The 27,756-nt window shown below is 41.1% G+C and overlaps 1 protein-coding gene across 1 annotated transcript in view; it reads left to right on the forward strand.

Moving 5' to 3' along the window:
* The window catches only part of cachd1 (cache domain containing 1), a 104,281-nt gene that overhangs the window by 25,506 nt on the left and 51,019 nt on the right, over positions 1 to 27,756 (forward strand). The window contains exons 2-3 of the mRNA XM_005457085.4: positions 12,844 to 12,906; positions 21,872 to 22,020. Of these exons, the coding sequence (XP_005457142.1) occupies positions 12,844 to 12,906; positions 21,872 to 22,020 (212 nt within the window). The remainder of the gene's footprint in view (positions 1 to 12,843; positions 12,907 to 21,871; positions 22,021 to 27,756) is intronic.

Here is a 27,756-nt window from a genome sequence, read left to right on the forward strand (position 1 = left end):
CTTGGTTAATCAGTCCATGTAACTGCCCTTAGAGTACATGAATTAGAACAAAGCCCCATGTCTATAGAGACCCTCTAACAGTGGCCAGACATGATCTCACATCAGGCTCAGAAACCTGAGGAGGAGACCACCCCAGGAACCTTTTCTTTCTTAGACGTCTCTTATTCTTCTTTATCTCTTTACCATCTCTCATTCCCGCTCACATTTACCTGCCTACGGTACGCATGATCTAGAAATTTATCATTATTCGTATGAATCTCTGTATCACTCTCATAAGTGAGGTCCGTTGCATAATTTGATTTCCTCTCTATAGTTTATTCATGTTTTTTTTTTTTAAATTGTTTTTTAAATTTTATTGTACAGTGACTACGGAGTCAGTTAGTACTGGTTCAAATTATGTTGACAATTTCAGTTGACGTTTGTGGCTCGTTTGTGTGTTCATAATGCATTCATCAATGTCTGAAAAACTGCAAGTGAAAGCGCCTGCAGATGAGTGAACAGCATAGGAATGTGAAGATAATCCAAGATAGTTTGTGCAGACAGTGCAGGCGCCCCATCTGATTGTCCCTTCACTTTTTTGTAAGGGAGGTGGGTGGGGGTGAGGAGGTTCTTAGTAGGAAATATATCAAAGTTTTGAATTTTATTTGTGCTGCGTGATGAGGCCTTTGAGCCATGCGGGTCAGCGGCTTACAGTTTGTCAATCTCAGCATTTTCACACACTCTTTTGAGATCTCCAAGTCCAGCTTAAGAGTCGGTATGAAGTTTTCGCCCTGCCAGGGTTACCACTAGGGTGTGACTGGGACTTGTGGTGCCAGACATTGCTGGCAAGCTGAGGTGGTTGAAGCCCGGTCCGCAGGTGAAGTGTTTTGGAGACGCTGCTTGGTTTCTATGGCTGTGCCGCCTCTTGGCTCCAGGTGGGTCATTTGTCATTTCACTGGGAGCTGTAGTTTCTGAAAGGGATAATCCCAGAGACCTTATTTTTTGACTTATGATGAACTTCTAAAAAAATAAAAAATACCAGACATGTAGTACAATGTCAGTGTGGCTGATGCTTAACAGGAAATGACTCACCCTTTCCCTCACTTTTCAGCTCCGTTACTATTATTTGAAGGTATTGATCAGATAACTCTTTAATAACCCGATCAATACAGTAACTGACAAGTGTTTTTGCCATCAAGTATACTTCTTAACGTGGTCCCTGTTCATTCAAACAAACAAACAAAAACTGCAGGTCTGCACAGTGCTTGGTGTTTTACTAAAAAACAAAACTCATTTCTGGATGTCTTGATACAGGAAAAAAAAAATCAAAGCGCTTCTAAAAACAGTATTTTCTCATTATCATGCGTTCCTTTGTTTAAACTAATTTGACCACAGTGTGTGGGGTTTTGTCTTCGCCCACTTTTACTCCATAGATTTTATCACCTTAATGGGGGTGCTCAGGTATGCAGCTTTGATCAGCCTTTGGAACGTTTTCACATTGGCTCCAGTTTAGCAGCAAGATGTTATTCCCATAACCCACTGCAGGCCCGATGCCACTGCAGACACATATTATATTTATATAAAATAAAATATAGTTTGTGTGGGCGGTGTAAAAAGTCTATCTCTAAGATTGTACATATTGCACCATTCTTAAAACTATGTAATCTTTTATTAACAATTAGCAACGTCCTTATTAAGAATTAGTTTTTCATAAGGTTTCAGTATATCCAATTAGTCAGCTGTTAGTGTGTGGTTGCTGTGGCCTGAGGCCTTGTTTTAACGACTCGATTGCCTTGACTTCAAAGACCTCGTGTGGGGAAAACCATAAGGTAATGACTTGTGACCAAAGCCTCATACCACATGTACTTTGACAGGCACACCCCACAGTTTGTGCTAAGAGGAAGAAGCCGGATAATGGGACAAAACTGCAACCTTTGGGTGATGTGTGCTAGGATGTAGTTACATCAGTTTTTTAAACTGTGATTCTTTTTTTTAATTATTATTTTTTGTATCTGAGACCTTCTCATTTCTGCCAGCGGTTGCTGCACAATACACTGCACAACTAGTCCTAATTTTTTAACACTGTTTGCCAGACCTAAGATAGGTGTTTCCAATATCCCTGTGTTGTTTCTGGGCAATCATAATTAATGTTGGTCCAGATATTCAACACTGAAAGTGACCAGTCACATTGTTATATGTGACTGGTTATTGTTACATTTTCCAACATTATGACAATATATGGGGGGAAGAAACAAAACCTGCCAATGTCCACCAACATTAATGATCCTGGAATACCACAAACGTAGATACAGCCGATCATGCCTTTAAGATAATGTAGATTATAATTGTCTTTCTCCTGTCTTCTTTCCCTCACCCTGAACCGGTCGTGGCAGATGGCCCCGCCCCTCCCTGAGCCTGGTTCTGCTGGAGGTTTCTTCCTGTTAAAAGGGAGTTTTTCCTTCGCACTGTTGCCAAAGCGCTTGCTCAAAGGGGGTCATATGATTGTTGGGGTTTTCTCTCTATTGTAGGGTCTCACCTTACAATATAAAAAGCCTTGAGGCAACTGCTGTTGTGATTTGGCGCTGTATAAATAAAACTGAGTCACATTGAATTGAATGTAACTAGGTTATGTCAGTGTTCTTAAGTGTGGACTACAGCTAGGCCACATTTCCACCTTTACCGTGCCATGTTTTGTCTTCTGTACTTACAAGTATATTGTGAGCTAGCAAAGACAATGTCCACCACATGGCTGCACCGCAGTTGTGTTTTCTGTTTATTTAACTCTCCCAGTTTGTTCTGTTGAAATGGCAACCTCTAGATTTTGTGGGAAAGCACAACATTAAGTTGATGAAAGAAAGGATAAAGTAACGAAACTGAAATGCAGCTTAGCCATTGTTTTAAATGAGGGCAAAGCTATTTAGTTCCACAAACAAGTCCTCATACCAGTCTTCTGTTACGCATTACTGCCGCTTCATTATTATCTACCAAAGTTAAAGGAAAAAAAGTTGATCAAATGTTAATATCTGACATCTTTTTTTGCGATCTTAGTTTTATTTAGATGTTGTCCCCTAGCTTTCGAAGCTTATTTCAATCTGCATTTCTTTCCCTCCTATCTTTCTCCTCACTTTACTGCTCTACTCTGACCCGGCCCCACTTTTTCCTAGCTTTTCTTGTTCCCCCTCCTCTACTCCTCCGCCCTCCGTTCCCTCCCTTGTTTTCTCTCACATGTGGAAAGCATTATATCCTGTCTGGTGGAGAGAGGGAGAGAGCACAAACTTCCCAGTCAGAGACTGAGAGCTTCTTGGGGAGGCCCAGGGGCAGTGGGTAGTGTTAGGGTTTATATGGTGGTGACTCTCGCTCTCTTTCTCTCAGGCCTCATGCTGTTTGGATAAAAAAAGGGGGGTTTGTTTTTTCAACGCACCACAGCACCCTATAGCTGGCAGGCTTCACCCTCCCAGTGCATTAGACTGGAGGACACCCTGGAGAAAGTCCAGTCAGAATTTATCAGTACAGGCACCGGCTCCCCTCACACACCTCAGCATATGTCAGGTGAATTATATGTAAAGATTCAAGCTGAAAATATGTCTGCCTTGTTTCCTTTCTAGGAATAGATCAGAGCAGATTTATTACACTTTTGTTTCCCAAGTAGTTTTTATTTTCATTTTTGTGGATTTGCTCATTTCGTCTTATAGATGGAAAATGTTTAGTTTTGCTTTTTTTATGAGTTGAGTGTCAGTTTCAGTTTTTCTTTTAATGTTATCAATAACAGGGCATTTTACAGGCCCTGATTTTTTTTCTTCCAGAAGTTAAGAACAAGTCTTACTGTACAAATGCAATACTTTTTGAAAAGCGGTTGAATCGCATGTCAGACGCTTTGCATTAAAATTGTCATGTAGACACTCCAAGTCTAAATAAACACGGCGCCAAAGTTTTTTCAGGCAGGTTGTGAAATCAAATTTGACTCAAAAGACTGAAAATAAAAAGCTTTTTCTTATTTTTGTGCGTGCATAATGTTTTTTATTTTTTTATTTTATTTAACATGATTTTTTTTTTTATATACCCCTGGTTTTAGTTTAGTTTCAGTTTTCACTAATGCAAAAAAGCTGAAAAGTGGCATTTTTTTCAGTTTCTTAGAAATCCTATATATAATTTAACAAAATATTAACAATAATTCAAAAAAAAAGAAAAGAATTCAGCCATTTCCAAAGAAGAACTTTCATCAGTAAAGAACTAGATCACAGTTAATCTCTACTGCAATCCACAGATTTATGGATATCTGCTGGTAAAGCCACATTAAGTTGGTTTCTGTACTCTCCTTTGCTCTTTGTCATAGTTTTGTTTCTTTTTAGTTTTTGTAGAACAGGAACAGTGGGCTAATAAGGATAATTTAACTTCTGAAGCTTTGGTATTGAGATAAACCTTCAGTGCTTAGGTCTGGAATGGACATCAGGACTGTTCCAAGTGCATCCTGGGAATTAAAGCTTTCCTTAAAAAAAGCTGTTTTATGGAGATATGAAATCTAGGTGTATGCAGTCCTTCCAGCACACACACACACTTTTCCAACATAAACATTCAGAGGACATAAATACATGTTGAGAAAATTGAAAATGCCACCCTAGTCAATCCGAAATGACTGAACTGTGAAGAAGCCTTTGAATAGCAGCTTAAGTGCACGCTTGCACTCCCCACACTAACACAGTGTGTGGGCTTGGGCTTTGGGGCCATCGCCTCAGGTTGTCTGTTAGTTAGATTCACGCAAATTAAATTGGACCTCAGTGAGACCCCCCCCAAAATGCAGCAACAAGCAGTTGGCAGACACTGACGGCTGGTCATTTAATTAACCGACCTGCTCCACTGGGTTGAAATGGAGACGCACTTAATTAGTGAGGGTTTGGTTCCTCTATGGCCATTATACTGGCATTTAGAGATCCATCTTTGACATGCCTTTTCTTACTGTACTCCCTCCCTCTTCTCCTCTTTCATGGTTGGAGGCATTTTTTTCCTCTTTTTTTCCCCCACATCGATGCATAGAAATGAATCCAAAAGGCTAGACTAGGTCTTTGACAGGCTTAACATGCTTTAAAAAAAGAAAGCCTTGTAAACAGCTTGGAAAAGTTGAACCTGAGAAGACTGGATAGCCATAGCTGTGACATTAAATCAATCAGGAGCTACTTGTAGGACTTGGATTGGTCTGATCTAGCTGTGGATTAACAGACAGGTGTGGTGAGATGGTGGTGATTGTGTAAATGTTGTGAATTCCTTGCAGCTGAATGGTTCGATCATTTTCGGCATACATTTTATTTTATTTTTATTTACCATCTAATCACATTTATTTTACTGATTTGAATAAAAATAAAAGCACTTATTTCCTTAATGTGGCATTTGGCTCTGACTAGAGAAGTGCTTTTGATATTTGGCTCCTCACTGAGCTGCAGATAGTTAGAATTAAAAGGAGCTTCGTTATATTTTGTAAAACATTGCTGTTAGTCCACCAGGTTCATCCCCAAAGGAAATTAATACGTCCTTAGGCTTTTTACTTCTCTTCTTCTGACCTGTGTGTTGTGGAGCTGTAAACTGTAAACTGCAGGTGTAATTATTTCAGCCCTTTTTGGCTGCCTTGGGAAAATACAAAAATTGGGCTCCTGCTCGCTCTTCCTTGCCTTTCCTCCCCCAGTTGCCTGTTTCCTGACTTTGTAGGATTTGGGGGGGAAAAAAAAACAGAAAACGAAAAAAAGAATATGGGAGGCGAGGATGGGGATAAACACATGGCAAGGGTCTGGGGGAAAACAAACACACATGCACACACATCAGAGGAGGAACTCTGATGCTGCATCCTCGGCCCCCAGCCCTCTGTAGTGCCATGAGCTGGGAGTTGGCTAGGAAGCAGGGAGAGGGTAAAAAAAAGGAGAGAAGCTGTGTACCAGCACCATGAAGGAAGAAGCAGTTACTGTCCCTTGGGCTTTAATATTAAGCCTTTATCTGTCAGCTGTATGGAAACCAGTCTCTCTGGCCCTACAGCTCCAACACATCGACACAGTCTGGATTTAAATTGTCTGTGGATGAATGTGACCTTCACCTTCATGGAGATTTCTTACAGTAGGTTGAGCAACACACTTGTACAAAGGCACTCTGCAGTTTCTCTTTTTTATAGCAGTCATACCTATTTGATTCAGCTGGCACATGGTGAATATGAATTTGTGTCTCAGGGAGGCTCCCAGTTTGCCCTGTAGTGTGTTCACCGATGTACCACGGACCACTAAAGACAGCCCTGAAGGCAGGATTAGTGTGTGTGTGTGTGTGTGTGCATGTGCGTGTGTGTGCGTGTGTGTGCGCGAACGCATGCATCTTTGTATACAGGCTTGCTTGTGCAATTCCAGCTCCACTCTTTGAAGATCGATGAATTGCTAATATGTTCATTCCCAATCCGACGACTTCTGCTTATCTTCCTTATTTTTTGCCTTTCCCTAATTTTTTATTCTCCGCAGTCTGTTTTTCTTTACTACTAGTTTTTCCTTTTTGGAAAAAAAAAAAAAACCTACAAGAATGACTCTCTAAGTCGCCATCCTGTGGTTGGTGTCATCAGTCTTCTGTCTGGATTTTCTTCCCTGCATCCCTGGGAACAGAAGACTCACTTTAAATAAGAAGAGCCTCTTATGGTAGTTTGACATCCCCAAGAGGGCCTGACTGAGGAGATGAAGTGGCAGAGCTAATTAAATGGATACATATGGTTCTAGTGTTGATATGAGATGGGTGCAAAGAGGATGCAAAAGTTAAGGAGAAACCTAAGGCAGTCTACTATAGAACTGCAAAAGGCTGTGACGTGTTAATCATTTTCTCTTCCTGCAACTGAGAAAATAAATAAAGCAGCGAAAAAGTTTAAAGGAGTCAGATATTCTCATACGTGAGGGCAGTATTCCCTGTATGTCACAGCATACGTGAATTACCCACAGTAAATGTACCATAGCTCTGAAAAGTTACCAAGTTCCGATATTTAGTTGTGTAACTCACAGTCTGAGCTTCCACTAAGGTTTGGGCATTCCTGGGAACCACTCATCTGTGTCGAGGATTAACCCCATGGTGAATGGCTTTAAAAACTGGTCTAATGAGTCGAAGGCTGGAGATCTGCAATCAATGCACAAGTCATCTGAATGCAGTTCTTCCCGTGTAGAGCCAGGGTTAACCTTTTTGATGTGTCATTAGAGACATGCATTTTGGACCTTGCAGCAGTGCAATCAAATAAAAATGTTGTGTATAGATGACATTTTGGCACTAAAGCAAATGTTATTTTAAAAAAAACAACAAGAACTCTTTTATCACAAATTTTAGACGTAAGACAATTTAGTATGTTAGGGGCAAGGGAAAGCATTTACTGCTGTGTGAATTGTATGTAACTTTTATATTTGGAAATGCAGATGAGCACAAAACTAATAGCGCTAGCTTCCCCATGAAATTGCTTTTATTTCCTCAATTTTTAACAAGGGATAATTCAAAAAAGTGTTTCTAAACAGAGCAGTTTTCTTTAGAATTATTAAAAAAAAAACCACCAAAAAGGACCAGGAGAAGTATATTAGCCCCCTGAGAAACTGACCATTATTGAGCTATAGCACAGACCATTGATGTGCAATGACGTGTTTTAATTTTGTAGTGCTCACAGCTTGTAAAATGAAGTTGAAACTGAGGGATATTTTATTTACACACAGTATACAAACTTCAGCAAAGGTTTGAGCTGTCATTTGAAAAAGGCAACCCAAAACAAGATAAATCAATTTAGGCTTGAGAAAAATATTTTTTTATGCTCACAAAACAGGAGATTGATATACAAAGTTAATATAGCATTTCCAAGTGTCACAAACTGGAGTGAGAAATATCAAGAAGTATCAAAGAGAGCCACACAGTGCGGAACAAGCCTGACAGAGGAAGAAAGTAAGACTCTGGAAGGAAAAGTAGTGAGAGATGTGTCTAAAGACCTCAGAACAACTGCCAAGACCTGCCATGTCAGGAATTGTCGTCTCAATGATGAAAATCATTAGAGCCCTGTGCAGGAATGGACCGTGAGGTTACAGACCAAGAAAAGCTCCACTTCTACAAAAGATGCCCCTTTAAGTTAGACTGAGGAATGTTATAGACAGCCTGGTGAGAGATTATGCATAATGGAAGCACGTCCTTTGGTCCGCTGTGACAAAATTAGAGCTCTTTGACCAAAGAGGTGATTTGGCCAAAGAATGGAGGAGTGTACATCTCCTCAAGGTGAAAGGAAGCGTAGAGAAGACCAAAGTGAACATTACTGATTGGCCTGCACAAAGCCCTGACTTGAATCCCATTGAAAATCTGTGTGGTGAAGACCAAGATCGATGCAAGAAGACCATCAAATCTGGAGAAGCTTGAGAGATTTACCAGAGAATGGCCTGGAATTTGTCAGGATATGTGAATGAAACTTACAACAAATGACTGCAGGCTGTTATGGAGCAAAAAAGATACCCAACTGAAGATTGTCATCAGGGAGCTAATAATTTTGACGCAAAGTAAAAAAGAGTGTAAGTATTAAAAATAAAACTAGGACGTTTGGAAAAGGTGCTTCTCCCTGAGCCTGGTTCTGTCAGAGGTTTCTTCCTGTTAAATGGGAGTTTTTCCTTCCCACTGTTGCCAAGTGCCTGCTCATCTTTTCATTGGTCTTTTCTCTCTATTATGATAGTGTCTTCACCTTACAATTTAAAACACAGGGATCTGTTTTTGTGATTTAACGCTCTATAAATAAAACTCAGTTGAATAAAAGTATTAAAATAAAACACACACACAATTAAACATTAACACAGTTCCAAAGTTTCCACTAGAATGCTCTTTGTTTGAAAAAGGTCTTGTTTAACCTTCCACTTGTGCGTCAGACATCTAAAATGAACATTTGTGTCATTTTCCGGTATTTGTAATTTGTCTTTTTTCATGATGCCGAGGTTTACCCAACAGAGTAAGCTACAAGGTGTGGAGGGAAGTCTGAGTGTCCCCTGGCACTGAAGTTTTGTGCATGTGCGAGTGTGTGATTATGGGTCACAGGAGGCCACAGGACCGTGGTGGCCCGAGCAGCCTCAGGCGTCTCAGGTTTCAGAGCTGAGCATTCCTCCCCAGCTGCTCCATAGCTGTGAAAACCGCAAAGCAGCTCTAACAACAAACACTCTAGGCACTGGGGGGAAAGCCGGCTAACCTGTGGCTAATCAGCAACAACCGCTCTGCTCTCTTCAGGATTTGTTCGCAATTTCTCAAGATTGCTCGCTAAATGGGAAAAAAACGTAGTTCCCCTTCACAGTGCCTACTCCTCCCCCATTCTCCTTCTCTTTTGTTATTGCAGTCTTTAAGTTTTAAAAGTGATTCCTGCTAAGTGGCAGCAGCTCTGTTTGAGTGTACTTTGGTCGTGTTTATTTGACAGTTCCATGTATTGGACCTTCGGTTTTTTTTTTTTGTTTTTTTCCCCCACCAAGAAGGGCGTGGAACTGTAAACTGTCTGGGCTTGGTTTTGCACTTTGCACATAACTCAGTAGTGAAATGTGCTTGTGTGTGTGTGTGTGTGTGTGTGTGTAATAACACAATTAAAGTGTTTTGTGTGTTAGTCACTTGCTCTGTAAAATGAAATGAATATGCACAAAAGCAATCACTAGTAACGAGGACTACTGACTACCATTTAGACACTCAAAACTGAGCACTTGTAAAGTTTTGTGTGTATTTTCCAGCCAGTGTTTATAGGCCATATTAGAAATAATTGAATTGTCAAAAATTGCATTTCATACTTAATCTACCAGTAAAAGCTGAAAAGACTCATTATGAATCAGAAGACAGCATTGTGCAGAGATTTCAGCGAACAGTTGTATCTGTTTGTGCGTCTCTGTCACTGCCTGACAATATATTTGTCCTTTTTATTAGATTACATTATTTCCCAGTTAGAGTGGCAAATATTTGTTGATTATTCAGTTATTTTTTCTGGAGAAAGAATATCTGTTTGTGTATTTTCTGCTTTCTATTACTTTTGGGATGGGGGACACAAGTCTCTTGGTCTTCTTCCATCCATCCAACATCCTTTACTTGGTACATAAGCATTGGAGCCCATCCTGTAATCATCCTTTGTTGTGTTTCTAACTTGAAACTTTCAGCACAGTTCCAATTACAATGGGAAGAAAGGGAGAAAAGCATACATAGATTATATAGGCAGGGGTGCACATAAGTGGTCCGCAGGTGCGCATTGGCTGTCAAAATAAAAGACGCGCACCAGATAAGAAGTTGCAACGCACGTTTGCGTACATAAGATTTTCTGGAGGAGGACAGACATTTGTTTAAAACTCTTAAAGATGTCGAAGAAGCAAGCTCGGAAAAGTGGTTGCAGGAGGTGAGCTGGCTTCAAACAAATGATGAATGCACAGAGATGTGGTGCAGAATATGCTGTGAAAATCCCACTCTAGTGGACAAAAACAGTGCCTTTTATATGTACGCAAACGCGCGTTGCAACTTCTTATCTGGTGCACGTCTTTTATTTTGACAGCCAATGCGCACCTGCGGACCACTTATGTGCACCCCTGTATATAGGCAAAAGTATTTGGCCATACCACGTATTCATTTTCTTTCTGGACGTTGGCCTGGGCCTTGTAGTTGCAGTGAAGAGAAATCTTTGTGCTTCAGCCTCCCAAGACATTTTTGGATGATTTTCTGCTTCCAACTTTGTGGGAACAGTTATGTCTCAGCATGATTTTGCCCCAGTGCATAAAACACGGTCCATGAAGGCATGGTTGGATGAGTTTGGTGTGGAAGAATTTAACTGACCCACACAAAGCCCCGACCTCAAACCCGTCAAACACCTTTTGGATGAATGAGAATGGAGAGTGGGAGTATTCAACTTCGCAATGTATAAAAATTTTCCATAGACACGCTCTCTAAAATCTTGTGGAAAGCCTTTGCAGAAGAACAAATGCTGTTATAGGTATAAAGGGTGAGTGAATTTTAGAAAAAGCTAATGCGGGTGTTGTGTGTAGGTGGCTCAATACGCTTCTCGTTGTACTGTATGTTCCAAGTGTTAAAGGAAAGGTTCCTCTGATGCTGAGGCACAATATCTGCAATGATAAAGTGTCTTACAGCGTAAACGGCTTGACAACTGAGCTCACTTTGTCACCAGATATACTCTGAAACAGAGACATGTCTAACTATGGCATAAGTCCATAGTAACACAGCTCTGGGTTTAGTTTATTTAAGTTGCAATCTGGGTAATTGGTGTCCTCTGGAATGTGTCTGACAAAAGGTGTGGACAGGCATCAGGAAATGGTTGGAGTGTAGAAACCAGACAATTTAAGGCTTTGTGTACGGTGGGGCAACTTACCGTGAAACACCTGCCCGCCTGCTGCCTCAACACAAACATTAGTTGTACTGTATTTGTAGCTGACACATGGCACCGGTGCCTGTGTTTAACAAGTGTGTATGTGTAAATAAGTAGGAGAAAAAGAGAGAGAGCAAATATACAAGACTCGAGAGACCATCTGAGTAAATGTCTGCATGTTTCTGTGTGTCAGAGCAGGTCCGTATTTAGGCGGCTCATATAATGTTTTTCTGGGGCTCTCTGAGTGCTGAGGTCACAGCCGGACTCATTTTCTCCATGTCTTAATGCACCACTCCACATCCTCTCTGCTTAACAATATAAATCAGGAACTGTTAAAAATGTTTCAGCCTGGAAGGCGAAGGAGGGGGAAATTTAACATCATCTTGCGATTCGAGCTCATAAAAACCTTCATTTTTATGCTACGGCTGACTTCTAGACTCGGGCAGGCGTTTCCTCTCCCAACTAAGAAACTGATGCAGTTGACAGGACTATGCTGTCTGAGGTTGTTTTGGCAGGTAGTCAGGTTTATCATTCTCTCTGGGCCGCTAATAAAATGGATCCAGACGCACTCGTCTCAGCAGAGAAATGCATCAGCACTACCGCCAATGTTTACCTTGTCTTTTTCTTTCTCTTTCCTCCCCATCTCTTGATTGATGAAGATAGCTGGATGCTATTAATTCAATGTAGTCTCACAGCATCATCATGCAACAATGGGAACCCCCCCATATAACTACTTCTTCATCCAACTTGTAGGTGTTGCAAAGCTCTGAGAAGTAACATTAATGATGCTTTCACCATACTCACACGAGCCAAGGAGCCAAAATATGCAATAGGCTGCCAGAGCCCAGCGACTAAATGCTGGATGGAATGTAACTATTCTTAGCTGCCACTGTTTGACAAATCCAAATATCTGGCCTTAGAAAAATCTTCTCACGTTGCTTTTTTGCTTTGTAATTGTGCTAGCATATTCTGCTCTAGAGTGTACTTTCTTGATTTCAGTTTTAAACACAAACAGCCAATCAAGGAGCTCTAAATACAGGCAGCAAGAAAATGCAGACTAACATTCACCTCACTGTAATTTAAATTATTATAAAAAATAAAGGGAATGGGGTTCCGATTGAAGAATTGGCGGCAAATTTTTTTTAGACTTTTTTCCAGTTCTGACTGCAGCGGACACATTTAGTTCTTCACCCAGCAGCGGCAACGGCTTCATTACAGCTAGAGAGCTTAATTAGCTTTAATGGCATATACCCAGGAACAGGTCCTGGTTTCACTGGATTCCTCAGAAATATATGATTTAAATTTAAAAAAGAGTTTTACAGTTAACCTGTTTCTGAAACAGATTAACTGTTAGTTCGCACAGGTTAACAAGTCTGAAAATCTTGTGCAGATAAAATTAATCCAGTTTGTTAATGATAAAGGTTTCCTTTAAGGTGATGGATTTGAGTTATTGGATCTCGGTCAGCGTTCCTCGTGATCTAACGTCACTCTCTCTGCTTGGTTCCCTCTCTTTACAGAGGATTTTCAGCTCGTTCGTGTACACCGAGAAGACATCAAACGGAGAGACAGAAGTGCAGCAGGTGAGTAACAAAAGCTTCCTCTGTCGTGTGTGTGTGTGTGCGCGCGTGCGCCTTCCTGGCCATGCGTGGCGTGCCTGCGCGCGCCACGAACTGTGCCTGTCATGTGCAGAGTTGAGCCCAGCAGCGCTGAACACATGCACCAGCCATCAGAGGAAAAAGGGGGTGTATTAAAATTCTATGGCTGCTGTCTCATTGGCTTTGAAGTTCTCTGCCTGTTTTTCCACTTGTCTGTGCTCCCTCTCTCATTCCCTCTCTCTCTTCCCATCTCCCTCTGCTCACAGTGTGAGCACACAGCTTTCAGTCAGATAGAATAATAAAAAAAGAAAACCTTGAAGGAAAGATGAACAGAGCACATTCGAGAAATGAATGATTTGTTTAAAAAAAAAAAAGACCCCACCTTCCCCCAATCCAAGAGTTTTTTCAGTCGTAGATTTATTTTTAAAAAAAAAAGTATGCACAGAATCTCTGGCATCCTATGTCATATCAGGCACAATTTTGTGTGTGCGTATTTTACTGCTGCATGAGGGATTTTGGAAGAGTGACAGTAAACACCAGACTGGTAAACAGCCACCAGCAAGAACAGACAGGTTGATGTTTGTTTGCATTTCTCCCGCGACTATATTTCTGTCTGTGCTCCGGTGTGTCATCTCATGCATGTGTTTGCGAAATATATACTATCTCACCTTGCAGGTATTTACGATTCCACAGGCAGCTAAAACTGGCCTTAAAGCGCTCTTCGTCCTTCGTCTCCATAGAAAAGCCGCCTTTCTGAACAGCTTGCAAACCAACGGCAGTCTCTCGGCTTTGAGTGCCTCTTGCTAAGGATGGTCGCGATTATGATCTTCAACGCATGTCTCACTAATTTCAGTTGCACAATTCCAACCTCTGTGTTTCCAGAAAGTCCAACAAGAAACAATAAATCTTAGCTTTCCAGCTTGTGTGGTGCGCTATAACAAGAAGCGATCACAGAACAAAAGGTCCTCAATGTGGGTTCATTTGTAGCTGCTGTATGTCTGTGTCTGGCTAAGAGAGTGGGCAAAAATTCTCACTGAAACCCTTTTGAGTCGGGCCCCAGCTAATCCAGATGACAGCTCTGGCATAGCTGTGTGTGTTTGTGTCCCCGAGCCAAGCTAGGGCTCAATTAGGATGGTATCTACAGAGGAAGAGAGCGAGAAGAAAGACAGAAGGCAAGGAGCTGCAAAGGGGTCCTCTCTAACACCTTCCAGTTTCTCCTCTGGAAATGTATTATTTAGACAGGCACACAGATGTCTGTCCCTTTCTGATGACACAGGTTCTCCCTCTTCCTGTCTGGCTTTTTTTCAGTCTTTCCTGTGAGTGTGTTCTCCATGTTGAACACATGCTGTCAGAGTGGTTGTCAATAATTAAAAATGCTGGCAACCATTAATGTTTTATCCTATGCCAGATGTGGCAGATGCTGCCTAAAAAGCAGGCTAAATGTATTTTTAATTTTTTTTTCTTAACAAAAGAAATGACACATTTTTCTAGTTGCCCTAAAAAGTTGCTTTCGGCTGCTGCCTCATTCACAATGGGTCACAGCAGTGGGTAGTACTGCATGTTTGATTTGGCAGATTTTTATGTATGCTGGATGCCCTTCCTGACACAACCCCAAAGGGACTTGTCTCCTCCAGAGATCGCTCATTCTTTCTTTTTAATATACAGCAGGGCAACCTGAGTAAAACAAAGAGGTCTGTTTGTTTTATATGAATATATGTTTATTCCCTGTTTGTTTGCTTATTTATGTGCATTTTCTTTAAACAAAAAAAAAAAGAAAAACAGAAAAAGTAGCCATCACACACAAAAATTTCTTAATATAAAACGTGGTATATTGTCTGAAATTTCCTGTAAAATGTAACATTGCCTAATGTTGACTCTAAAATTTAAAAAATGTCTATAAATATGATATACTATAGAATAAGAATCCATTGATGAGACCGCAGTATATGTAGCAGATTTACCACTACCGAGTTCACATTTAGCTTATTCTCTGTGCTTGTAAATTTCACTGAGGGAAGCTGTTTATGCTGTAGGGCTCAATCGTGAGATTCCCTAAGGAAAAAAATCTCATTCATATTTGCTTTTCCCCCCTTTGGTGATGTCACAGAAAAGAGCGGTGCAGTCAGGTGCGAAACATTGTGGTATACTAATAAGTACTGCACACACAATACAAACTACAAAATACACAGCGAATAACACTGATTATCTTTGCATCATGGCACCTGCTTGTGGTTGGGACATATTGGGGAGCAAGTGCAAATGTAGTCCTCAAAGCAGGAAAAATGAGCATGCGTTAGAATTTGAGCAAGTTTGACAGTGGCCGAATTATGATGGCTACACAACTGTGTCCAAGCATCTCCAAACCTGCATCTCTTGTGGTTTGTTCTTGGTCAGCAGTGCTCGGTATCTATCAAAAGAGATCCGAGAAAGGAACCGTAGTGAACCAGTGACAGGGTCGTGAGCTGCCCATCAACCTATGGTGACACTCGTCCACTGCGTTAAGTGCCAAACATGATGTGTTTTTAAACATCATGTGGATGGCTGTGATGTGTGTGTTACTTGGGGAACACCTGGGGAGGATCTGTTGGATGTGCTGGGTGGACAAGTCAGATCCAGGGAGGTCCCACCCTATAACTTGCAGGTCTTGAAGGAACTGTTGCTAGATACCACAGCACACCTTCAGACGTGTAATGGAGTCCATGCCTCGACAGGTCAGGGCTGTTTGGCAGCCAAAAGGGGACCAGCAAAAGCTTGAGGTGGGGTGTCTCGTACCCTTTTCTGTTTTCCTCAATTTCTTTAATTAATTTTTTTATGATCATGATTCAGATTGTAGCTGTTTGCTTAATTAAAGTCTTTATGTTGGATTTTCTGAAAATGAGAAAAATGAAAGTGTACCAGATCCCTTAAAAAAAAGTGTGTGTGATCACTGCTGTACCCTATATTCATGACCTTAAATCTGCATGTCTGAACCCAAACGGGTAGTGTGTGTGCGCATTACATTTTCCAACGTTATTGCTGTTCAGTGAGCCGCTCTGGCTTTGGGAAAGCATTGGAGCCGTCACTCAGCCCAGGCAGAGCCCTTTTCACGATGTGACATTTAAGAAATGAAAGTAAAAGGACAGTTGAAAATGGTTCAGCTGTCCTTTTTCCCTCATTTCAGGTGCGAACTGCTAACATTTTATTGGCTTGCCGCTATAGTCCTATATTGAGAAGAATAGTTAGATTGGGTTTCTGTTGGCGTATAAGGATAAATGTAAGCAATTTTAGCTTGACATCAGATGGTATTTATGGTACATAGTTGTAGTCTTCAATACTGTTGTGAGCCCGCTCCAAATGTGCAACCCTACTGGTTAATTTGACGCTAACTGTGTTGGTTAAAAGTCATCAGGGCAAGTTTACTATGACTGTAATGCATATCTTCAATATCTTTAGTTGTGCCCAGCTTACTAAAAGATGATTGTTTTGGAGAATGCCTTAAATGGCAATAAGACTTTTTTTTAAAATGTAAATCTTCCCTTTCAGTTTCTGTTTCACTGTCTCACAGTGCCTAACCTAATCTGACAGAAGCTTCAAAGCTTCTCTTTAGTCTGATGAGTCAGCAGCAAAACCCATCCATGACCTTTTTCAATGCAATTTATCCCAGACAAGATCGGTCAGGTTCTAACAACCCTAACATTGTGTACTTCCCTAAGACAGGTGATCTGTCACACGGCATCTCAGTCTAAGCTAAAATCCAGATTATGGCAGGGCTGGCTTCGTGTATATTACAGTACATATTAGTACATATTATTGCGCATGTTGTGTGTGGCTTGTTTCAATGTTATGGAAATGTCTGAGTGAAGCTGAGTGGAACATTAGCATAAAACTGAACCACACCCACGCCGCCACGTTAATTTAGATTTAAATTTAAATCACCGATTGTTTTGTACTTCATCTCTGAAATGTGCTGCGACTTCACCGTTTTTACAATCGACCTGTTAACCACGCATTAAAATGTACTTTCTCCAGTCGTGCTGAATACCTACATCATTATGTCAAGAAGGAACGAGTCAGCAGTCTAATAGCCTTGGAAAACTTCTCACCCTCATTATAAGCAACAAGTCCTTTATGAGAGGTTGGTTTATCCAAGCAGAGGCGTCGCATGCACTGTTAACTTTCTACATAATGGCTGAGGTTTGCAGAATAGACCTGCATCCCGCTTTTACCAAGTCCTTTACCCCAACATTCCAAAGTAAGTTTTTGTTTGCCAAAACTTACTTTGCCAGCGACTGTGGTTGAAGGCTGGCTGGCAAACCTCATTAGGTCCAACACGAGACTTCAACGAACACCCGCTTCACTCAGTCTGCTTTTGTGGCGCAACCAGCCCCACTGGGTGCTGCAAACCCTCCATATGCTGGTTGGATGGGTCAGAGATGGGAGAGAGGAGTGGTATGTTTTGGGGAGAGTGGTTAATCTGCAGAGCACAGGTTGGTTTTGGCTGCACCGGGGTAGACTGTAACATGAACTTGAACTTGCACAGCTAGAAGGTTCTGGTTTCTTTTAAGTCGCTCTGTTAAAACTCGAGCTTTGGTTTCTGTGCGACTCTCCCTCCCCCAGCTATGGAAACACTTCTTAGTGGAACAGCGGCCTATTTTTCCTTTTCTTGCAAAGTTCACTTCAAATGATTTCCATGCTTGGATAGAACTGAGTGTGTGCATGTGTGCATTTAAATTCTTGTCCCTGTATGAGTGGTCACGCCGGTGTTCGTGTTCCTTGCGGTGGAAGGTCAATAATTGCGGGCTGTGCCTCAGGCCCCTGTTAAAACCCTAGGAATAGCGGCCAGCTGATTAGGCGTACAAGCGGTCAGTGGGTCGTGGTGTATTTCCCTTTTCCTGGATTCAATCTCAGCCATTTTTCAGGCAGCTGTAATTATGGGAACAAAGGGATCCACTTACTGTGGGAATAAGCCTTTTTCTGTTTTCAACAAGGCTCAGGTGACTCCCAGTGACTTTGGAAAGTATTTACTGATTTGTTTGTTTTTTTCCTTCTTAAAATTTACATATAATAGAAAACTATACATTATTTGAAGATTTATTTTACTTACTGTATTTTCTCTTTATTTTCTCAAAACTATTAGATGCCACTTGTGGATTAGTCTGACCTATAAGGTTTTTGGCAGTTAGACTTTTTTTCTTTTTGATATCAATTCTGTATCAGTATATCACCATAATTTAAAACATTAAGCTTTTAAGATTTAAAAAGCTCATATTTTTAAATCTTTTGACAAGCCAGCAGAATTGTAAGTAATTGTAAAATTATTTTGTCAGACTCCTAGCATAACTTTCCATGGCATTCTCCAAAACTGTTAAAAATAATCCTTATTTATCCCATGCTGGGCCTTTGTGCAGCAAACCATTGAAGAAAGAAGTGGATTAAGTAGATCCCTCCCTGCCGTCCTTTAATTCTTCCGTAACACTTGGAGCAAACAGTGGTTGGAGACTTTGAAACAATCAAAAATATTATGGCGTATACAATCAACTTGTTGCATGTGAAGACTCTGACCAGGCCTGCAACTGCTTTCAAAAGTGACTTTGGAAGTCAGTCTGCTATAAGTTTGCAACTTAATGAGGTGAAGTGCATTGCGATAATAAGGTGGTTTACTGTGACTAATAGGGAAAAGTGTAAATCTGTTGCCAAATAATGACATAGTTGCTTCAAGACAGCGACTGCAATATCAGTGCTTAACAACCTTACTGTAACATATATAAAACAATAGTATAGAAAAATATAACCACAAGGAGTTGAGGACCCATTGAGTCGAGTCACCTATTGTAGAGAGAAGTGTTGTAGTTGAGCTGGTGCAGACCTACTGCAGCGTGTTGGAAATCTCCCTCTTTTTGTAAATTTGAGTAGACGGCAATTATTTGTAAACCTTAACCAAACACATGTTTGGAGACTGGTTGCCAACTGCCAGCCAAACTGTGAACAAAAGTGCTCACTGAGAGGTTGAGGTTGTTGCCTGGTAAACCTTTGGGTGACTAGTTGGTCGCTGCAGCTATTTGCAGTTGCTCACCGAATGCAATCCCCAGGTAACCACTAATTTATCTCTCCTAGTCACAAGCGGATTGCCATCCTATTTTTACTTTACTGTGACTGAGCCACATGACAACTTTCTTCTGATTGGCTGCTCCTCATTAGAAAAAGGTTTGAATGTCAGGTTGGTGCTCTCTTAGCCAAGGCTCTCTGTCTTAGATGACACATTCAGGATATCCCCTTCCTTCAACATCATATGGAGCCAAGAAACTGAAAATGAGGAATTAGATTGGTCTTAAGCCTGAGCTTTTGGCTCACAGAAATTGCTTGCACATACTCTGACCTCATTTTTGGAAAATTTAGCTAGGTTTAACATCCACAACCACCAGTAGAAAACAGTAGAAATGCTGTAAAAACAATAAGAAAGCACAATAGTTCCTCTTTAATAACATGATTCCAAATTATCATATGTCAAATTATGACCACCCATCAGTCTACCTTGGCCTGTTGTAAGACACTGGAACTAAAAGCCGCAGTTACTGTTTATAAATGTACAATCATTCAAGTTCAGCCAATCAGAATAGGGAAAAAGGTTTATGGACAATCTGAAGGAGGGGTGAGCAAAAGAAAAAGGCTTGTTAACAGGGCAATTTATAACAGATTACATACATGTCTTGCCTCACATTAGTTAGATGGAAGTTCCAAACAATTCCCCATCTTTTTTTTTTTTTTTGGCAAACAAAAGCAAGAATAGGAGTGACTTGTGAAGAGCTGCTGGTGTGCTGGTTATTAATGTCCCCCAGGAGGCTGCTACAGAGCTGGTTATTAGTTTCCCCAAAGAGCTGGATCCCTGTTTTGAAAGAGCACTGTGATTTGTGTGCTCAACCAGAACCTAGTCCTTCAAAGAAAAAGTATAATGTATGCTTGTTCAGGGGGGCAGCACGAAGGGCTCCAGTAAACACAGCTGAATTAGCTGTTGTTGCTGCCTTTGTCTGGAAACCCCATGTTTCTCCTTCCTGCTTCTCAGTTTCCGTGCATTGGTTTAAAAGTAAATTACACCCTAAAACAGAATTCCAACTGACTGGAAATTTGTGGGGATCTTTATATGCATATTTCAAAAACATTTAATGTAGTAAAACGTTTGATTTTGATTGTGCAAAGTCGTCAGCATAAGGAGATGAGAGAGAGAAAAAAAAAACGTACTACGTAAAATGTGTTCCAATAAAATGTGTGCATGTTGCAGTTGTTCTTTTCCACAAATACTTGCATGCAGCTGCCGCAAGCTCCTTCGTTTCACTCTAGGTTGCACACCTGTTGTATTTTTAGGTGGATTTTCTTCTTAAATGATGCAAGACGTGATTAGTGGAAGTGGAGTGCGTTTGAGTTCCTTAGACATCTGTCATTCTGCTATGGTTTAAGCAGTGATGAATTTCACGCTTCATGCGGCTCCAGATCTGTGCTGCTTTGATATCACTCAGCTTCCTTTTATGAATATTAAGTTGTGTACGTCTGCGCGCATGTGTATTTAGGGCTTCACTTTATGTCAGGATTCTTGGAGGTGTTGCTCCCTCTTTACACGTTTATACAACAGCGTACAGCCACACCCCCAACCAGAGCCGACATATTTGCAGTTTCCTACAAATAGAGCAGAATGAAGCAAATGAAGCAAATGAGCTGTGTGTCAAGCTGAGGACATGGGTGACATTGTTTGTAGTACTTTGCTTGTGCCTAAGAACAGTCCTTTATCTGATGTTTCTTTTATTTTTATATATTTAATTGTAGGAGAGCCAAACATAGACGTTATCCATTTATATTTAAAGAAGGCTGAGAGGAAAACTGAGGTGACTGTCAAAGAAACTTCTTTAAGGATAAAGCAGCAAAAAGACAAAGAGCAAGATTCAGTGAGAAAGAAGCCAGAAAAACTTTCTTATACGTGAAGGGACAGCTTAGGTCGGCTTCTTTTGATTAGCAGCATTTACTTGCATATGCCACTGCAGGGGGAAAAGGAAATGGTGAATCAGTCATGGAAGTAAACACACATGGAAGTAAACTGTTTGGACCTCCCACAAACTGTTAAACACGGATAAACTATTTAAAATATTAAAAGTTATTGCGTGTATGCTTGTGTTTGTGTCTTTGTAAGAGCTCAGCAGTCTGTGTTTTTGACTGCAAAGTTCTGTTTGACTGTTTCACTTGAGCATGTGAACAATTTCAGGTAAACGTTCACAGGTGTACAAACTGTTTGAAGAACACTTTTGCATTGCAGTATGAAACCACACATATGCTGCAAAGGTGAATTGTTATCAGGCTGATGAATAGCTTTTCTGACTAATCAATTTTCACTCTGTTGTTGCAAAGTGAAGTGGTTATAAGAAACAAATGTATGCTATCTGAGGACTAGCACCATTAATCATGTTTCGTACTATCAACAAAAATGTAGTGGTTTACACAAGCCAGAGATCCCCTTTGGGGATCAGGAAGGGTGCCTGGTGTAAAAAGTCTTCCTAATCAAACATGCGGTGCTACCTTGTGTAGCAGCTCTTTTTAAATAAGGAATTCTTTCAACTATCAACAAAAAGAGTGCTATCAAAACTTATGTCATTGACTCATATCTGTGGGTTGTAATCCCGGGGGGAGGAAATGTGTGACTGAATTTTTAGCAAATGGAAACCCACCATACTCCTGAACTACATTCCCCTCTTTGGTGCAATATTTGGCCCCAGATTTAGATCTAAGTGGGAAACTTGAGCCAAAGGTGCTGTTAATATGAATTCGCCTCTCCTTCCACTGCCACTTGGAATCATGCAGACCAAGTAGCTGGTAGTTTTAAATGCAAAGTTGTCTGTTGGATTAGGCATGTGGGAATAGGGCGGGGGTTACCATGTGTCACCATTAGTTTTTGTCTTATTGACACAGTTTTCATTTTTCCTTTGTGCAGTTGGCCAAGAAGATTCGGGAGAAGTTTAACAGATACCTGGATGTGGTGAACAGGAACAAGCAGGTGGTGGAAGCCTCGTACACCGCCCACCTCACCTCTCCGCTTACTGCCATACAGGACTGCTGCGCCATACCAGCATCAATGATGGAGTGAGTAGCTTTCTATTTACAATCGCTTTACCACTTTTCCTCGTTTCCTTTGTGTCTCTCGTAACACGCACACCAAAGTCTCTGCAGGAGGGTTCACTCTGTGCCTGTAAACTCACCTCCCACTGTTTGCACCTGCACTCGAGCTCTCTATGCATTACTTTATGGGCCAGCTACACACAAATCCCCATTTCTCCCTTGTTTTGATCATCCTTGGATTAGTTATAGCCGTATTTAAATCGCATCATTTGCTGCCTTGAGCCAGCGTCATGCTCAGATTACGTGGGAGCTTTTTAAAACTCTAACCATAAGATGGAACAAATTAAAAGGTTGGTTTTACCTCTTCTGCACTGCATCCCAACAACAAGTTTTATGGGACCTGGAGCCAAGGACGGCATGGAGTTATATATATATATATATATATATATATATATATATATATATATATATTATATATATATATATATATATATATATATATATATATATATATATATATATATATATATATATATATATATATATATAGAAAAAATCCTGGAGGTTGAATGACGATTTCAATTTTTGCTTCTTTTTTTTTTTCTTTCTTTTTTTTTTTAGTCGCTTGATAACAGCAATAATGACCAAAAAATCCAGTCGGGCTCTCTTTACTGGGTTAATATAATATATATGTAGCACAAATAAGAGAAGTTTTTTGGGGAAAATGCCTACATATATATTTAAAGCTGAGCTTTGGATTAAATCTGTCAGATTTAAGTCCTGTACTGAGATGGGTTCAAATTGGCCCAGCGTACAGTAGAACCAGATTTTCGGCCAATCATCGGCTTGAGCAGGGGGAAAACACGGTTCAAAGCTGAGCTCGGAGAAAGAGGGAGAAAGTGCCGCTTTCAGTTCTAATCTACAGAGCAGCAGCTGTCTCTTCCCGTCATCCCTCCTCTCCATTTGTGTCCGCCTCCCTCCCCTTTATCAGCCGACGCTACCGGTTACTGCTCTCTGAAGTCTTTGCACCGCAGACTTCACAGACTGCAAGGTCACCTGTCTGTCCACCTGTGATGCAGAGGGAGGGGATGGGGGTGCTACCTGGCTCAGGGCCATTTGCCACCTGTAGCTGAATTCAGCATGAAACATGTGTGTAACATGTTGTACTTACATGTAACAGTCGTTCACACAAATGTGCCGCATTATCAGCCCATTATGCGTGCTTAAAATGCAGCTCTAAAACTGTGGACACAGGAAAGAAAAAATGCTGAGGAAAAATTATTATGCAAGACCTGGACCAGAATGATAGAATGATGCAGCGGGAGTTCACACGGGGGGTTGTGGTGTTGGTTGTGTACATACCAAACTGAAGCCGAATCTGATGGATCCCTAACTTCAAAGCCTCTTCCTCGGGGGGAAAAAGCAGAGAGCTGTTTTGCTTTCATATATTTGAGCGCTCGCACAGTTTAATAAAATATCTAAAACGGCTTATGCCTTATCTTCTAAAAGATAGCGGGTGCTCTGTTTGTTGAATGTGGGGAAAATAATTATTCGCTGATGAAAGTTTTCTTTTAAAACTTCTAGAAAGAATTGAGAGGTTTGGGGAAATTTGGTTTCTCTGCTTGGTTGCGAGGAAAATCGTCTTGGCGTATGACCTCCAGCAAAACTGCGGCTCGTCTACAATTCCCTTTGTGTACTTGCTCAACAAACAGCGTATGTGTACTTTAATGGGCTTCAGTCATACCACTAGCAGATAGCTGCTTATGCCTGTTTACTGACTTTGTGCTTATCTAACCTAACTGGCTCCTTGCTCGTGGATCTAACAATATTCTCACTGAAGTCTCTGCGAGGCAGTGTTGTGCATTTCCTGATATATTGAGCACTACGGCAAAAGCCTGCAGGCAAATAGCTTAACGCTGGAAATGGCCACGGCCTAGCCTGGCTTGTTTTATGCAGCATAACATGTCGTATCTGATACAAGTGCAAACTGGGACAAAAAAGCAACACTGTGCAGTTTCACTTCAAAGTTTTTGGTGTAACTGTTTCTTGACAAAACCATCTACTTTCTCTGAGCCTGGGTAGTTCAGCCGCCTACAGTGCAGTCTTATATCCTTTCCCAGGCACGTCAAACCCCTGTCACAACTTGCCTCAGGTGACCTCAGTTGATAACACGATGGAGGCATGGTCTCCTTGTGGTTTCACCCTTGACCCGTGGTGATGGTAATGACCCACACCTTTTTTCACACCTTGGCTCATGTGATGACACACATGATCTACAAGTGGGTCAATGACCACCTCCAAAGGGAACAACCCCCACTAGGGGTTAAATACCTGGAGTTCTCAAGCTTTTGTTTTTAGAACTGACGAAGCCTCTTGGATGAGCAGAGTGAAGCCGTTTTTACTCTTTAAAGGTACCCTTCGTGTGATTCCTTTATGTTGAGAAATCCAGGCTAGGAGTTTCCTGTTATTCCTGAAAGTCCTGCTTGTTTTACTTTGCCACAGATGAATGTACTTCCCACACTCTCACACTTGTTTATCTTGAATGTAAAAGAACAAACAAAATGAAACACACAAAAAACATGTATTGCTGTCAAAAATGCATTATGGAATATGTGCGAGAGGAGTTAGCCCAGAATTGGTCCAATTCAGCGTGTCCTTCACTAGTCTTGGGCATCAGCTGCTTCTCGGGGTTCCAGTCAGGTCAGCCAGTTTAGTGGTGGGGGATCAGGTGGTTCACAGGGTGTCTGCTAGCCATCAGGCTGGCAGGCTATCGTTTCGTGGAGGGAGGCCACCGAGGGCAGCGCTTAGCACCCAGTGGTATGCTTTAATCACTGCTGGGTCTCAGCGACGAGCCCGGCCTGAAAATAGCAAATGTATGTTGCTCGTTTGGAATGGTGCGTATGTTTGTATTTTTAACATCCAATCTCCAGGTGCTCATTTCAACAGTTTCACTGCTATGCAGATGTAAAAGTGAGAAGTGTGCGCAGGAGCATTTCGCATGGCACTTACTGGTCTCATTTCACCAGTAGTCCTTTAAAAGATGAGCTGCGAGTGAGCCGTTCAAAGAAAATGCTATGGATGTGATCCTCAAAATTACTTTTAAAGGGTAAAACAATAAAAAATAAATAAATAAAAAATTGGCAGTGTGTCCCTAAAGACTGCTGCTGCCTTCAGGCATGCCCACATCACATCAGTGTGTCAAACATCAGTGAGGACAAAGCTGGTACTTTTTGGTATACACCAAAGTATTTGGAGAAGTAAAACTCAAAGGTAATGATGACACTCAATGGAAACAAAGATTGTAACAAATTTAATTTCTAGAGGAGACAGTTTTCTCTCTAACCCTCATGGTGCTGTTTTATGAAGGCTATTGTTACCTCTAATGCTGACGGTGATCCATTTTCATTAATGAGGACTTAATATTTAATTCTACTGGTATATGCAACTGATGGTGTCTACATTGGAGGACAGAATAACTACTGTTTATTATTTATTTTTCTTGTGTTGCAGAATTGCTGAAAACGATGCCAAAAGCCTTTCTTAAGGCCACTCCGCAGGATAGCTTTACACTGTGTAGTCGCATCATGTGGGGGTGGGTGGGGATCCTGCAGAATTTCTAATACCTGCACTCATAAATTAAACATACGGATCAATGGTAGCATGGCGTTAATACCGAGCTCCTGTTTCTGAAGGAGAATTCTCACTATCCGAGCTGTCGGCAGATTTACAGTTCAGTTCAAGAGGATACATTGCGCCGGTGATCAGCTACTGGGACTTCACATCAAGCTTATCTTGTAGGCTCGTGGTTTGACTGAGATCATAATATCTGTTTGCACGTTAGAGAGGGAGAGGGCTAAACACCAGGCAGGTTAGGAGGAGGGGGTTGTTTAAGTGACCCTAACAGGTGTAAATGCTGGGCCGCTGTCATAACTTTCTTCTATCTCCAACAACCCCCCCCCCCCCCCCCCCCCCCGTTAATGTCAACCTCTTCCTCGTTTCAATGTTTGGCACTCCTTTTCTTTGTTCCGCTGTCCTTCCCTCCACTCCAGTCACCTTCACCTTTCTTGCCAGCAGCAAGAAGGCTAGCAGCCCTGGAATGAGCTTTGGTGCAACAACAGCGGCAAATTCATGAGCTCAGTTTTAAAATAAGCTTTGACTGCAGGATGATCAGGAGTGATTGAGAACTTAATGATCTTGAGGGAGTGTGTGGACGCAGTATATCTACCAGGGATGTTATTCATTTTAAGTAATGGGCACCTAACCCACTGTGATATTTAGTGGGCCAGAACAATTGAACTACATGAAAAATGAGACTCATAAAATGTTTGAGACCCAAAATGTGGTTTTAGTGTCAGGATTACAATTGGATTATGGTTAGGCTTATGGTTAAGGTTAGGCATTCATTTTTGATGGTTAGGGTAAGTGGCTAGGGAAAGCATTATGTAAATTATGTCTCCACAAGATATGAATACCTGACGTGTGTGTTTCTGTGTGTGTGGTGTCTTTATTAATTGTAAAAACTGAAAAACTCATGAAATTACAGGTAAAATTTAATATCTATGTACTCCTTTGTTTTCCAAAGATTTCCAGTGGCCCACATTTGAGTCTTAGCCTGGCTGATTTCTGGCCCCTGGGCCTCATGTTTGACAAACCTGATTTAAACCATTAAAAGGTGTTATGGACAAACTACTTAAACCCAATCATTTTCTCCCTTTTCTCTGAGATCTCACATTTCTTGTCAAATCTCCCAACCAAAAGAATAATCCAAGAACTATAACAGAACCCCCTAATTTGTGTGCGTGTGTTGTGTGTGTGTGCATATTTTCATCATTAAAGTACTTTTTCCATTAGATCCACAATATGAATGTGTTTTTAGTCAGTGTTGCTATCCCCGAGCACTTGAAAAGTCATGCAGTGAAATCTCTTAAAAGTTGGTGCTTATTAAAGACCACATGTGACATCACTTTTGGAGTAGTGAGCCAAGCTGTAGCCAGCAGCTCATTTACAATAGCAAATCAAATAGTCTAGTAAAACTTTCCATGTCCACCTTGAAGCCAATTAGCGTGCAAGTTGACTGAAAATTGGCAACTAATATGACTAAAAGACACAACCCTGTTTCCCTTGTTATCACTGCATATAATAATAACTAGAGGTGTGGTGGTTAGATTTTTTTTTTTCTCTCTTCACAAAACAAACAGTGTTCCTGTTACTATGCGTGCAGGTGCGCAGCTATGCAGCCAGCCTAAAACACACTCCCGTTAAATATTGAATAGAGTGGTTGGGCTTTGAGGATTTTACTAGAAGCACTTGTGAAGTGTAAGGAAAAGTCTTTGACAACAAATTCAGTTATTCAACTCTGGTGTCTAAATCAACACCCCAGTATTCCGGTTATTGGGCCCATCCTTATTTTGATCGTATGTATTCTGTGGGACACACCCCTGTATACATGATAAATATTAGTACATGTAAGTCTGGCAGTTGTCCTGACTTGTATCGCAGTACACGTTGGAAAATAAGCTTGTAAGCTTATTCATAAGCAAAATGAAACATTTTGTTTTTTTTGTTTTTTTCCACCCCTGCCACTCTTTGGTTCTTCCTGTATGTGACGTGACTCACTTGGTGGCTGCAAACTGTAAACATGTGAATTCTGATGTAGCTCTAGTTGGCAATAACCCTGCACTTACATTTCTCAGCAGTTGCTCTTGTGAGCAGCGTAGAGGAGCATGACAATCATTACAAACTGGCAATGGATTCAGTGAG

The sequence above is a fragment of the Oreochromis niloticus genome, linkage group LG17 (genome assembly GCF_001858045.2).
Source record: "Oreochromis niloticus isolate F11D_XX linkage group LG17, O_niloticus_UMD_NMBU, whole genome shotgun sequence".
NCBI classification, from domain to species: Eukaryota; Metazoa; Chordata; class Actinopteri; order Cichliformes; family Cichlidae; genus Oreochromis; species Oreochromis niloticus.